Source organism: Tinamus guttatus, unplaced genomic scaffold, assembly GCF_059628265.1.
Source record: "Tinamus guttatus ecotype Peru unplaced genomic scaffold, ASM5962826v1 Tinamus_guttatus_pri_ptg000314l, whole genome shotgun sequence".
NCBI lineage: Eukaryota > Metazoa > Chordata > Aves > Tinamiformes > Tinamidae > Tinamus > Tinamus guttatus.
The window spans coordinates 7,428,301-7,443,188 of record NW_028288848.1 but is presented as its reverse complement, the minus strand read 5'-3'; the positions used below and the strand labels follow the sequence as shown (position 1 = coordinate 7,443,188).

The 14,888-nt window shown below is 47.1% G+C and overlaps 1 protein-coding gene across 1 annotated transcript in view; it reads left to right on the top strand.

Moving 5' to 3' along the window:
- ENTPD1 (ectonucleoside triphosphate diphosphohydrolase 1) overlaps nucleotides 1-8,023 on the top strand; it is a 28,805-nt gene extending 20,782 nt beyond the window's left edge. The window contains exons 2-10 of the mRNA XM_010213111.2: nucleotides 1,449-1,582; nucleotides 1,996-2,113; nucleotides 2,973-3,123; nucleotides 4,095-4,254; nucleotides 4,949-5,185; nucleotides 5,745-6,005; nucleotides 7,025-7,144; nucleotides 7,355-7,492; nucleotides 7,608-8,023. Of these exons, the coding sequence (XP_010211413.1) occupies nucleotides 1,449-1,582; nucleotides 1,996-2,113; nucleotides 2,973-3,123; nucleotides 4,095-4,254; nucleotides 4,949-5,185; nucleotides 5,745-6,005; nucleotides 7,025-7,144; nucleotides 7,355-7,492; nucleotides 7,608-7,814 (1,526 nt within the window). The 3' untranslated portion in view covers nucleotides 7,815-8,023. The remainder of the gene's footprint in view (nucleotides 1-1,448; nucleotides 1,583-1,995; nucleotides 2,114-2,972; nucleotides 3,124-4,094; nucleotides 4,255-4,948; nucleotides 5,186-5,744; nucleotides 6,006-7,024; nucleotides 7,145-7,354; nucleotides 7,493-7,607) is intronic.
- Nucleotides 8,024-14,888: the final 6,865 nt, after the last annotated feature.

The following is a 14,888-nucleotide window of genomic DNA, read 5'->3' as shown; positions in this document are numbered from 1 at the left end:
GGATCTGCTAAACTTGAGTGTTTGTGTAGCAGTTTTTTTTTTCTTTTTTCTTTTTTTTTTTTCTTTTTGTGACACCTGTGTGAGCAGTTGAACTCTCGGTGCTTTTGAACCTGGAATATCAGTGATGTAAGAAATGAATTTCATGCCATAGTGGGAGCAGACGTGTTCCCTGCATTGCTGAAGCTATTTGTTCAAGTTGTAGCTGTTGAATTTACGGATGGATTATAAATGTAAAAAATACTTTTGCTGATACCCTTTCTGTAGCTTTGTGCTGTAGATGGTATTTTATTAAATGTATCGGGTGGGCTGAGCCTAAGCTATGAAGTGAGAATTCCTTCAGGGGACATATAAATGACACCAAGATACAAAAATATATAGATGTGGGTATATGTATCCACAATATATATACATTGGTTCTGAAAGCTCAATTTTTTTTTTTTTTTGTTCAGAATTATTTCTACCATCCATAAAGACTTTGTTAGAGAATTCTGCTAACCATGTCTTCTCAGACATAGAAAGTGGATTTGCTGCATAGGTCATGTCAAATGAATTAGTAACAGTTAAGGAATGAGATCATTAGAGCTTTAAATGTTTTGCAGTGAGTGTGGTTTTAAAACAGGTAGTGCTTAAAATATAATTAAAATTAATAAATTTAATTAAAATGAATGCAGACTACTCATCTGATCTTGTAGGATATGGTATCAAAAAATCTCAGTAGGCTTCTTAAAAAGGCTCTTAAAAAGTAGGCTTAAAAGGCACTCACTTTGGAGTGCAAATCATATTTTCAGTGCATCCATTGCCAAACTCTGTAAACCAGGACTGCTTAAACTGTGACTGAAATGATAGACCTCCTAAGTACCTCACTAATGATGAGGGTGATGTGCTTTGGGATTTTCCATCATTTGTAAGAACTTACAAGTATGCTGTGAGGAATTGTCGGAGTTGAAGCTTTTGGCTCCCATGCTGTCTATGTGTGAGCAGCATGAAAGGTTCTCTCAGCATCTTGGTGATTGTTGGACCAAGGACACAGCCATAGCAGAAGCTGCTGGTTCCCCCGTGCCACTGGTTTTGCTATACCATAGCTCAGTCTCACGCAGTTATTTCAAGGACTAGTTAAGTGCACGCTACATCTTCAAGTTCTTCATTGCCACTGAGCACAGGGCGGCCTGTGGAGATGCAGCATGGCCTACCTGAGTATGTCTGTGGGATGTCAGGGCTGAGCCCTGCCTCCATGAAATCCCGCATGATGGAATGGACCAGGAGACCAGTGCAGGGGCAGGATGGGGACTTGGCTTGTGCCTCTTCACACTCCGCACAGACACAGAGCAGTGGCATTCAGCATGGACACGGATGCTGCAGAGCAGGAAGGGACCATGGGAGGCCTGAAGACCTTTGGGGTGAGGTAGGATGCATACTGGGATACTAACAGCCCCCTTTTTTTGCTGTAGTCACAGGTACCAAACGAAAGATGTCCTGGACAAGAAAGATTCTGCTCTTCCTGGGGTTTCTCTCTACTTTGGCTGCAATCGCTTTAATTGCTGTAGCAGTGACCCAAAACAAGCCACTTCCAAAGAATATTAAGGTATTATGGGATGGGGCACTTACAGGAAAATAAGTGAAGCCGGGGAGATAGGGGCCTGTGTGCTTCAGGGCACCTCACTGTCCTTGTTTGGTCTTGCCTCATCTCTCTTTCTGACTCCATGCACCTCCAGCATTTCCTTTCACAATTCCCCAGCAAAACCAGATGTAGCTTGCGAGGGGTCGTCTCTTAAGTGATCATCTCATAAGTTCACAGCCCTGGTTTTGCTAGTTGTCTCCTTTCACATCATTTTGATGGAAATGTTGAACTGAAATGCTACTGATAAAACTAGTGAGACAGCATGTTCCTACAGCTGCCAGAGTTTATTTCTGGTCCCGCCCCCGTGCGCAGGACCAGCACTTGCATGTGGCAAATTCAGTGGCTCAGATACGAGGGTGCATCTGTTTCGTCCGCAGTACGGAATCGTGCTGGATGCGGGGTCATCCCACACCAACCTGTATGTGTACGACTGGCCAGCAGAGAAGGAGAATGACACGGGAGTGGTGCAGCAGGTGGAGGTGTGTAAAGTCGAAGGTAAGAGGAGGAAAGTGAGCTTTGGAAGGGACATGGGATGAAGAACAGATAAGGCAGCCTAAAAAGCTCAGAGGATAGCTTGGGGGAAGAGGCTGACAGATGCAGTGTTGCATCTTTGAGCTGGTGCATCTCCCTATGCTTTCCATTGGAAGCTGTATGTGCCTGCCTGTCCTGAGAGGAAAGTTGTTTCCATTTTCCCTTCTTTTGGGATGCTTGGAAGAAAGTGTTTTTTGGAAAGAACTACAAAGAACATGCTCTCCCTCCTCTAGACTGGGCTTGCCCTCTGCTAAGGCCTCTGTGAAAGCCAGGCATGGTGCTTGGTGGCCATGGTTGCTCACCTTTTGCAGAGAAAATAGATTATCTTTTATATTATAATTATCTGCTATGTGGATATTATATTGTTGAAGAAGGCTTAAAAGCAGGTATAAAATGTGCATCACTGCCCTCGTTGCTGGTTTCTTGCCTGCTCTGCACAGACTCGGTACCAGCGCCAGGTGCTGCTGCCGTCCCCGCGCGTGGGGCTTCCTGGCAGCTCCCGCGGGCAGCGCGGCCTGGGCTGGCGCAGCAGAGTGGGGAGCGCTGCCAGCCACGCGCTGGTTAGAGAAGGGGTTGATGCTGTAGCGTTTGTAAAGGCCCTTAGGAAGGGAAAGAAATGATAGAGATAGGAATTTCTTGTTTAGTGAATTTATTGAAGTTTATGGGATAAATCTTTGGCTAAGGTAGAAAAACATGGTGGTTGAACCTGATGCTGTTGCCTCTGATAGTGATGAGGTTTACCATACAGGACTCTGGGGTTGTCCTTGGAGACTGTCAAACTAAATATCCTGATTTTTTTTCATTATTTTATCTCTTCCCCCAGGCCCTGGGATCTCAGGTTACTCCCAGGCCACCGAGAAGGCAGGTCCCTCTCTGACGCAGTGCTTACGCAGAGCTGAGGAGGTGATTCCCCCCAGCCAGCACGCGGAGACGCCCGTCTACCTCGGCGCGACCGCTGGCATGCGGCTTCTCAGGTACTGCAGCCTTGCGGCCACGACCCTGCGCAGCACCGAGCGGCTGTCCCGGCGGGGGCCTCTTAGCAAACACCCCCACCCACCTGGGACCTGCTCAACCCCATCCAAAAACACACAGCTCTGAGCCTTTGCTGGGTGAAGCACTTGGAAACGCTGCAAGTTCAGGCTTTGACCAAATGCCCTCTGCTCCCCTGCCCTGTCCTGCCGGAGTCTCCCTGTGCCTTTCCCTGCTTGCCCAGCAGATCCGTGTCTATCTGCTCCCCTCTGCCCCTTTCACCAGCATCCACGTGCTGTGCAGAGATGCTGGAAGGGTAGTTGTCTCCAAGCTGGCTTGTTGAGGGGGTGCTCAGGCATTGCCCACAGTCTAGTACTAGGCCAGATCCAGGATTTTTGTGCCCAAATCTGATTTCTGCAGCTGTATCAGATGGTTCAGTAAAAGATTTTTTTTTAACTCCTCACATACCCTGGCTCACATCAGAGCTAAGGTAACTTCATAATCACATGTCCTTCTTTAATTAGGATTTTCATAATTATTGATGATTTTTACGGAAGTGTCACAGACCTGTTTACTGACTGGGGCAGAGAGCTAATCTAATGTGTCTATTGCCAGTGGAAACTCCCTAGGGCTAGTAAGTGGCATGGTTTACCTCTTTAAGTGTGATGGTAATACTGGGAGGAATATCCATGGTGGAATAGCTCCCTGGTTGGCATGTGCTCTGGGAGAGCTGGGGAGCTCTGGCCTCTGCTCCAGTTGCGGGGTCAGTAAGCATTAGGGCTGATGGTGGCTGTGCTGATGAGGTGCGATCCAGAGAGGAATTAAATCAGTTACAGCTGGATGCATCCTTATGAACTACTTACTAGTCTATTATCATTAACTTTTAGTGGGGGATTGCATTCTGCTTGCTCTGAGTAAAGCCCATAGGTTGCAGGGAGCAGTCAGAGACACTCAGTTCTTTCTTCTGTTCATCCAGCTTGGAGAATAAAGATGCAGCTGACAAAGTCTTGTCCTCAGTAGAGAAGACACTACGCTCAGCTCCCTTCAACTTCCAGGGTGCCAGAATCATCAGCGGTCAGGAAGAAGGCGCCTATGGCTGGATCACCATTAACTACCTGCTGGGCAGTTTCAAGCAGGTACAGTGTCAATGCCAAGTCTGTATTTGAATTACTGGCTTACAAGAATTGGTAAACTATGCCTTGTGAGACTGTGTTGTAATCATTAGCTTCCTTTTAAAGCCATTTAGCAGAGGCCAGGAGTTTGAACATCCTGCCTCAGCAGTTATCGTGAAATACAGTCCATCCGCTCCGGCTTACTAACTGCTGTCAGGACACACGAGCATAGTCAGGCTTAAAGCACTGAAATAAAACACCAACATCTTTCCCATGGATCCCATGGCATCCTCCTCACTTCCTGTTCTAAAATATTTCTGCACCTGAGTAAATATCTGGAAAGTTCCACTAAGAACTTCTTGGTATTTGACAAGGACTCTCTATTATAGAGCTTATACATTTTGAGAGAGCTAAAATAGTAAGATGACTCTTTTTTTCATGTAACAGTTGTGTTAGATTATATGTTCTTAATCCTCATGTGAACACTCAAACACAATCCATCTGTTTTTCTGAGCCTGCGTCTTGTTGTTCTGCCTTTCTCCTCTTCACATCCTTCCCCCTCACTGTGGCCTTTCTTTCCTGTGTTCTGTGCTACTTCTCTGCTCCTAAGGCCTTCTGCCTTACCCATTTTTTTATTTCTTTACATTGTCCCTTCCAAACCTGCCAAGCCTCTTATTTGTAATTCTTTTTTTTTTTTTTTTTTTTTTTTTTTTTAAAGTCCGGATGGAGAAAACTTCTGCATATTCTGAAATCTAGAAGTGAGACATCAGGAGCACTGGATCTTGGAGGAGCTTCAACTCAAATCACCTTTGTACCAGATGAGACTCCTTATGAGTCCCCAGAGAGCTGGCTGCATTTCCGACTCTATGGCAAGGACTACAAAGTGTACACACACAGCTTCCTCTGCTATGGGAAAGACCAGGCTCTGCAGCAGAAACTGGCCTGGGACCTACAGGCAAGTACATCTGTGGTTGCAGGTGGAGATCCTGGAGCCCCCAGCTTTGCCGTACTGCTTTGGCACAAGTTCTTCTATCCCAGCTAAATGTCTAATCCTTTAGACTGCATTTGGGAAATGTCATCCACCTCCATAAAGACTAGGGCAAAAGCTCAAGGAGATCATCAATGAAGATGTTTCAAAAGTACTACTGATTTGTGGTGCCATGATTCTTGGGCACAGGATAACAGGAGAACTGTGCTCAACTGAAGTATGCAGGGGAGATGAGTTTTCACCATCTCTGGGAATCCCAGATACACAGCAACTTCAGATAGTATGGCTGGAAGTAATTTCCCAATTACTATAGGAATAGGAACCTTGGCAAAGGTACTGTAGGGAGACTGTGCTAAAATAAATAGTAGTACCCACATTTCCCAAATTGCAGCTAATGTCTTAAAGTCATCCTTACCACTTCGACCTGACATGCGTATCTTGGTGTGACACACAGTGACAAGGGCCTGTGGACACCCACCCAAGTGTTACTCTAGGGTGGAAGGTAATTCTTGGGTTTTTCTTACAGACCATTGAGAACAGCAGCCTCCTTGATCCATGCTTTCACCAGGGGTATCAGCGGACTATAAATATAAGTGACTTCTTCAGAAACCCTTGTACATCTGCTGAGAAAAAGCAACTTCCTTTCAACCAGTTGCACATCCAGGGAGAAGGAGATTATCAAAAGTGCCGAAGAAACATCCAGAATCTTTTTAACAAAACCAACTGTCCTTACTCCAGTTGCTCCTTCAATGGTATATACCTACCTCCATTACAGGGGGATTTTGGGGTGAGTTTGTGCATTCTTCAGCTCTCTATAACCCAGAATATCAGAAGAGCAGAAATTCAGAGTAATGTTAGAGTGTATTCTCCATGGCTGGGGCAGGAAGCCATTTATGAGATGGCTTTTTGGATATGTAACTACAAAAGTAGCCCTGCACTTTCTGTGAGGACAGAGCTTACTAGGGCTACCTGAGTAGCAGTATCAGCCTAGCAGTGCTGCTCATTTTAAGCGATCTTCTCTAGGCATCTTGGCATGTGTTATTTACTGATTTAATTTTCAAAGAGTCTTTCCCAATGGCCAGCACCAAAGGCAGGAGAGTTTGCAGTGGGCAGTGATACAGTGCTCCTGCAAGCCTTGTGTCATGAATACAAAGTGGTTCCTGATCTGAAATTCATCCAGAAGGGTATCTTACTGAAACCAGGCCTTCTGTTTCTGAGACATGATGAGGAGACAGTGCACACACTGAACACACGTCATGCTCAACACTATTACACTGAGAGCTGCAAGTCTTTGAGTGATTGGGAAGGAATAGCTGGGGGGAGAGGGTTAATACTTGCGTGCTTTGTTCATAAACTCATTCTTACATATCAGCTGTTGGCCATGGTCACAGATGGGTTATTTGGACTTTGAATCATCAGTTGGGATCATGTCTAGTCCTTTCAGACTGTCGCCTATCCTGACTGTAGTAATACTGGTTGCACATTCATCTCAGCAGCTGTCAAAATGGGATTGCAGTTGTGAGGGCGAGGAGCATTCACTAGGTTATGGCACCAGCGCGTAGAGAGGAGATTTACCAGCGTGCTTCAGGATATTGTGGAGAGTGAAGTAGTTCTTTCTTCTGTCCTTAACTGTCATCAGTTCTGAGCAGTGTGTCTGGAAATATTTAAAATATATCTTCTTTGGTGTGTCTGCATGCATTTCTTGTATTTCTGCATCTCCTCAAAAAAACTCCTTTCTGCTGTGGAACTTCCACTGGCCTGCCAGTGCTCTGGTCCTGTCAGGTTAAAATGTTTTTTCTCCTTCAGGCTTTTTCTGCTTTCTACTTTGTGATGAACTTTCTGAACCTGACAAACGAAAAAAGCCCTGTTCCTCTGGACAGAGTGGCCAGTGCTATTCAGAGCTTCTGTGCCCGGCCATGGCAGGAGGTGAGTAAAACTTCTGGCAGCAGCTGGAACTGCCTCTGTGACAGGTTAGAAATCCCATATGGCCAGTGCTGCTGGTATTTTCCGTAAGACCAAAGGGTTGGTGGTAATTTCCTAGGCATGAGTAGGAAGATTCCCCTCAGCACCTCCTGAGAATACTCAAATGCAAATCAGAGCTCTGAGAAAACTGCTTACTGACTTCTCTCTTGCTAGGTGAAACCAGAATATCATCAAGTAAAAGAAAAGTATCTGAGTGAATATTGCTTCTCTGGGACCTACATCCTTTCCCTCCTGCAAAATGGCTATGAATTCACTGAAGAGAACTGGCAAAGAATCCACTTCCTTGGGAAGGTGTGTTTTTTGGTGGAGGCAACTCTTCACAGCCTCTGCTGTATGTCCTGACCCTTCTTCTACAGGGGGTGGCCCTTGCTCCTCTGATGCTGATCCTGCTCCTCTCCCGTTTCAGATCGGCAGCAGTGATGCGGGCTGGACCCTGGGCTATATGCTGAACCTGACCAACATGATCCCTGCAGAGGAGCCTGCCGTGCCCCCTCTTTCCCACAGCAGCTATGTGGGGCTGATGGTGCTCTGCTCCCTAGTGCTGGTCGCCGTGCTCGTACTTGCCTGGCTACTCTTCCACAAGCCCAAGTGCCTGCAGAAGGGGATTGTGTAGGAAGCACTGTGGGGGGAGAGGGACCATGGCAATCCAGCTGGGCAGGTCTCGGAGCAACCCTGCAGAGCTGGCCTTGTACTGCAGAGCCCTCTTGCCTCTCGCTGAAGCTGCTGACTGTGTACGAGGGCATTGATTTCTCCTGACTCACACTTGCACTGACAGATGTTGGGACACCAGGCTCGCCACCGCACTCTGCCAAGGATGGACAACCTGGCGTCGTCGCCTTCTTGACTGGGTCCTACTTTCATTCACTCAAACTTTGCCACTCGTTGTTTTTTGCCTTGCTCACAGCAGTATAAAGATAAGAGCGGCAGCAATCGTTGGGAGCCAATGCTCCTGCAGGTGTAATCTCAGGGTCGCATGTGCCGCTGAGTTCTTGGAAGCAATCGCACATAGGGTGACCTGGCTCCTCCAATGAAGCAGTTCCCTAAAGCCCTTCCAGGACAGTTGGTGCTAGCACACCCCTGGCTCACCTCCCCATGCCCGTGGCCCTCACAGCTCCACCAGCTGAGGACAGTGTCCAGCTGACCCCACAGAGGCTGGCTGTGCTCCTCGGTGCCGCTCTGGTGCAAGAAGGATGGAGGAACCATGTGTGCTCATGGCCACCAGTCTCAGGCGCTTGGGCAGGTGTCTGTTCCTTTTACATGTGGTAGGAAGCCTATTTCCCATCTCTTCCTGATGCTGCTGCTGGAGCAAAGCAGGCTCGCTGTTATACTGAGCCATAAGGACAGTTGTATACATAAAGACATGAGCTTCCTGACAGGCATTTCGGATTTTTGTAGGAACGACTCATACTGGCCAAGGATCCCAGACCAGTAGCTAGCATGTACACCTGGTCCTATCAGCATGCCAAGGTGCATACTCAGAAAAGCCATCCTGTCTTATTGCGCTGATCATATATCAGCCTATGATCCAGGGAATATGTTTATTAGGTCATGTTCCTTTTTTTTAAAAAAAGGACATCTGGCAGCAGTTAACCAGCACAGAAAAAAAAATCACAGATTAACTCTTCACATCAGCAAAATGAGTGAAAATTCCCCCTCCCCCTTTTTTTTTGCTTAGCTTAAAATTAACATCTCATAAGTCCTGGGGCTCATAGGTTCACATACTGCAGTCCATCTTCTAGCATTCAAGTAGGGGGTTGCCAGTGATCAGGTTTATACAACCACTTCCATTGTTCCATCCTCTGGTCCAAGAAAAAGAGAAGAGGTAAGCTGGAAATCCCTGTTTATAATGCTCAGAAACCACTGGTGCCTGTTTACCTCCCAAGAAAACTTCTCCCTCTCCTAATAATCTGGGCTAGAGGCCCAAAGAAAGCAGGTATTGTGAGGGGAAAAAAGGAATGGCAAACAAAGACCTCCACCTGTTTCCCCAGGCAAAAGCTGCAGAAGGGTCGAGGAGAACATGCACTCAAAAACCTTCTTTCAGCAAGCACAGGTGGAACTCAGGGCTTTTGTGCTCACCCAAGTCGTTCCCCTGTGAAGTACAGGCCAGACTCCCCCAGCCACTTTTGCTTTACATCTAGAAGCAGGAGCTTTAACTTATTGAAGGTCATGAAAGCAAGGGAAAAATCTCTTACCCTGTTTTTTGGTAAGATGTATGGGCAGTTCACTGTTCTTCCAAAAAATCTGTGTAATTTCTTCTGATCTGTTTGGTTTCAGCTGCTATTGGATCTTGATCAGCACATTTCAAAAAGCTGAGTAAGTCTTTGCTATGAAAGTCTATCCCCTTTTTTTTTCTTGTTGGTGCTTGCAAGTTATCATCGTATCATATTAAATTGATTGACCTTCAGTCTGTAAAGTGCTTTGTCCTGACCTCTCTTGTAGCTCTTGATTCAACTTTTTTTTTGAAAATTTGATAACTTTCTGAAGTTTGGATACCAAAGTGTGCAGCAGTTAAGTGGTAGTAAACTTTGTAATAGCATATATAGAAGTAATACCATTTGTTAATGATGTGTCCCCTCTTCATATAGCTCAGGGTCAGATTTCTCTTAAGTGAATGTTTCATGTGGGGTATTTTGTTCAACTTAACTATTGCCACCAGGCCTTTTCCTGTGCCGTAGCATTCCAGAGCAGCCACTGCCTTGCAGTGTTATCTTTTAACCTGAGATATTTTGCCTTCCAAGTGGCTGTACTGAAACGCTTGCTATTCAAAGAATATTGCCCTAAGCTAGTGATCCATGTCAACCCGCACATGATCTTTCCACATACTGTTTATCCATTTACCAGGTTTTGGTTTATCTGCAAATATATTGAGACCTTGAGATTCATCTGGAACTAGTCTCCTTTATGTTTTTTTAAGCAAAGGTACTTACCTGAGAGATTAATGGTATTTTTGGTTAAGGCTGGAAGGATATGAGTGCGATCAGAGCTACTTCAGTCCCCAGCGAGCTCTTCTGATAGACTGCGCTCCAGCCCTCCTCCTAACTCATTCCCTGTCACATGCTTTCTTCCTTATTTAATGAACCTCCGTAAGCAGAGTGTGTACCCGGGAAAAGTTCTTCTTGCCAGCAGGCAGATCCTTCTTGGTGTCTGAAAAATATAAGAAAAGTACAGAGTGATAGTGTCTCTCGGCAGCTGAGAGCTGCTAGTGCTAGCCAGTTGTCTGTGGTCCTGGAACTGGCAGATCCATTGGGAAATTCCTGAAACTGATGCAGGAAAGTCTATGTAGAAACAGATGTGGAGGGAAAGTATCTCTCCTGGTGCCCAGGAAAGGCTTATGCTAAAGGAAAAGAGGTCAAATATAGAACCTGAGAGAACAGCTTTATGAGCGATTCTCCTGACAGTACCATGGTATTGTTAACCCGAGATTCTAGAGTCAAATGATCAGCTGTTGTCTCTGCTTTTTCCTTCCCACCTTCCTTCTCTGTCCAGTTTCAAAACAAATAGAATCTGCACTTTGTAAATTGTGACTTAAGTGCAGCTCAAAGGCCCCAAACTGAGATAAATGTAAAGAATATAACTATTACTGTTTTTCTTAAACATTGTCATTTCAGGCCAAATTTGAGACAATCTTTCCTAAGGAGATACCAGAGGTGTCTTTTAAAACTCATTTGACATGATTAAGGCTCCAGGACTGGCTGACTAAAGGCATCCTGCCATAGTTTGTATAACTAGCTGTACTTGAACCCTTCCAGCAGAAGGTGTGATTTTTCTTCTCTGCAATTGCAGGACTTGGTGTTATCTAAGGAGCTTACCCCAGGCCAAAGAGTCTAAGTGTCCAATTTAATAAAAAGTCACTCCTGTGTTGCACTGGACTCAGATGTTGACTCAAGACCATAAAAGGAGTGGATTTTTCCAGGGATGCCAGAGAACAGTAAGATAGTGTCCCATTTCCTGTTAATGCTGTTGATCTGCCTCACTGGTAACTATTTGTGCCTTATTTCTGTTTAATAGCTTCTGGCTCTGGTACAGTTTTGTTCTTCTGGATTAAGAAGTCCTTTAACACCATGTGTTTTGTCTTATGAATATGTCAACCAAGTCCTCTGGGTTGTCTAGAATCTAGACCACTTGGACTTCCATGGTCTCTCCTGTCTCTGTGTCTCATGGCAGGAGGCCCTGCAAGAGCCTGCAGAGACTTGGGATGAGTTTCCTGAGGGATGTGAGGCCCTGATGTCTCTAGCTTCTGGCTGTCTTTTCAGGAATGTTCCCTGGGTGGGGCTTGACAGCTTTCCAGGAGCAACCTGTGGCTGGGCTTGGTGACTTCCACAAGCTTGTTCCCTTCTCCCCCTCACCCAGGGATGAGGGCTGAGGAAAAGCTGAAGTTGGGCTGAGATTTTTTGTGGAGGGAAGAAGAGAAAGTTCTGAAGGAACCCAGAAAATGCTGGGTTCCTCCAGCACTCCCATACCTTTTGTAGAAAGTGGCCAGTGCCTGCAAGAAGATCTACACAATCACCTCCCCAGCCAGCCTTTCTGACTTCTCTAGCCCTCTTGCAAAGCACAGCAAAACCACCCTGATGACTTGAATTCACTGTTGCGAGCAAAGCACATGGAATGGAAGTGGAGTCCTCATTGGCTGCAGGGAGATGCTTTTTGGGTAACGTTGGTGCTGGTAGGGGCTCATCTTGTGCTGTGCCATGGCTCTGAGAGCTTCTCGATGTGTAGCAGGGCTGAAGAGCTTGTCTGGGGCTGCCAGGGGCACTTGCTTCATGGAGCAGAGGGAATCATGCTGAGGACAGCCGCCCGGGCCTCCTGTCACTCGGGCCTCGTGCTTGCTCTCGGCAGCTCAGCCCTCATGGAACAGATCTTTGTTTTGATGCACACATAACTCTGTATTCTTATCACAATAAAGACTTCTGAACTGATGCCAGCAAAGTTTTCTCACTGTTTTCCATAGATTGGGACGTTGCCAATAGTGGAGTACAGATTTTGGCATAAAGGATGGAAAAGTCTTGAGACAGGATTTCCCCTTTTGCTGGTTTCCTGCTATCCTTTCCATTCCAGATTTTTTAATTCCTGGTGGATGGGCAGCATCCCCTCCTGGCAAGGAAAGGCAGTGTGCCCCTTCTCCTTTTGGACACCCCTTGGGGGCAGTCTCCTTCCTAGGAAGGCTGCTAATGTCCAAATCCCATTTCCTTCACTGAATTCTCCCTGACCTCCCTGGGAATGTCTCCCGAGGTATTGTGCACACTCATGTTCTCCACCATCACGCACTGAAAAGACTGAGGTCCTCTGACCCCCTCTCACTCCCTCACCCAGAGCCGGTACCCCTGGCTTCACAGCAGGGTTGCAACCCTACCATAAACAGGAGAAGGGTGTGGGGCCTCCGTCCCTTGGGCCTAGGGATGTACAGCCATGTGCATGCACAGCTGTACCTTAGCCAAGACAAACATTGCACATACGTGTGTGCGTATTTTTAAAGCACACTCCCCAAAATGCTCATTTTATGGCTCCTAACTTTAAAGTTCCTCAGATTTTCCAGCCTTTCTCTTCTAACAATATGGTCAGAATTAAAATTAATGCACCAGGTGGAGTCTTTCCAATGTTGGCTCTGAAGGGATCGTCTCCTTCCTGCCTGTGACCTCCTGCCTTAGCAAGCAAATGTGTTGCGAGGGGGAGCCCGGGGCTTGCATTTACATTCCTCTCACTCCTGCTGCTGTGGCACTGCACATTCCTGCTCTTGCTCTCATTTCTTTCTGCCTCAAGGTCTTTCCATCTTTGAACATCTGGGAGGGGTTGGATGATCTGTCCCAGATGTATTAACTGCATTTTCCAAATTAAGTCTTTGTTTACTTCCTGTGCTCTTTCTAAGAGCTTAAGTCCCATGTTGTTTGTTTCTGTCTTCCTCTGTTTTTTTACCTATCTTAAATTGCTATTGGCTTAAGACTTCATTAGCATGTTGTTTTCCTAGACCTTGCATGGCCAGGCCAGGCACCCATGCTTTGGTGCTCGTCTCCGGCTGTGCGTGATGATTTAGGTGGGAACTTTGGGAAAGGAGACATGATCCTTCTCTTAGAGCGATTAGTAACTTTCAGCCTTTACAAGGTAATTCCATCATGTGCTGTGTGCAGACATGTTTTCTTTGGCTTGCTTTAAACCTGCTACGTGATAGAGAGATGCCTCCATCATGTTGCAGGTAATCGTCATTCTCCAAGCCTACTAATGCTTTAGATGCTGTCCCCTACCACCCTGAATGTTGTTCACAGCTCCTTATTAGGCTATAACATTCCTCCACATCTTTTTCGTCTTTTCTCGCAGCAGGGTTGCTCTGTCTCCATAGGGAGAGAGTGTTTTCCCGTGCCCCTTGGCAGCCCTGCAGCTCTACTTTTTGCCAGTGGCTGTCACAGGCCCCCGAAAGCAGCGTGGGAGGAGGCAGGGGAGGGAGAGACGGAGCGCGGGGCTGGTGCTGTTTTACTACAGCCTTATCTAGCACTCCCCGGCTGTCAAGTCTCACCAGCCAGCGCTGGAAACCTGCCCACCGCTTGTGCGTCGCCTTGGTTGCTGAGAGCTGCGTGGAGAGCGGCTCCCCGGGAACTTAGCAACCCCGCGGCGGTGACGTGAGTGAGGCGAGGGTTTCCCACCAGCGCGTGGGATGTCACGGCTCAGAAATACCGCCCGCCGCAGCTTCTCATGCAGACAACGTAGCTGTGCTCGCCCCCGCTGAGCAAGCTGCCAGGGTATCCACACGGACGCTTTGAAAGCAAACCCGGTGCAGGGTTTCTCTGCAACATGTCTCCACACTAACGTTTTCCTTCTTCACCTTCCGGATGGCAACTGCCGTGCCATACTCGTGCTTGCCATGCCCTTCCATGGCCTTCGCTGTTTTTCCTTGCTCTCCTACAAGTGCTGGAGAAGCTGGCATTCCAGCACCATTTCTCGTTAGCTAAGAGGGGTGCAGTGCAGCTCCTACCCCTGAGGCTTGCTGTGCCAGGACTGACTGACAAGCGGGGATCTTGTGGGATGGAGTTTAACTGGGAGAAGGCATTAGCATAGGTATTGCTATCTTTATATACTTAGACTGTGGCTATTGCTATCTTTATATGTTATTTTTTTCTGATTGTAGAAAATAGCTCTTCAAAAAGAGGACTTTTAAAGCCTTTTTTTTTTTTTTCCTGTTGAAAGAGGGCATAAATGACAGGAGAGTGGGAGGTGGGAGCCCAGTGCAAGTACTCACTGTGCTGGGACAGGAGGTCTTCTGCCCTGCTCTGATGCCCTGCTCTGATGCCCAGCTTACACTGCTGCCTTTGGGGGCTACAAACAGGGAACCCCTGGTTTTACCCCTGTTCTTCGGAGGAAGCAGTGACAGGATGGCAGACCCAGGTGGACATGCAGAGCAGGTACCCCTACATACCCCTGGGATGGACAGTAGTGGGGAAGAGGAGGCCAAATAAACCCTTGTGGAGGGTTACGAGGGAGCTGCAGGGAGGCCAGCGGGGAGGCGGCTGCTGAGCACCCTGAGGAACCTGCGGCTCATGGTGCAGAACTATGGCAGGAAGAGCTCACTGGCCACCGTGGCCAGGCCAAAGCACCTGCTGCTTTTGGACTGTTGAACTCTCTTCTGCTGCCAGTCACCCCATAATGTTGCCTCTTGGAGCCCATGTGGGACCTGCTCAGCCACTGGCTCTGAAATTCAGCC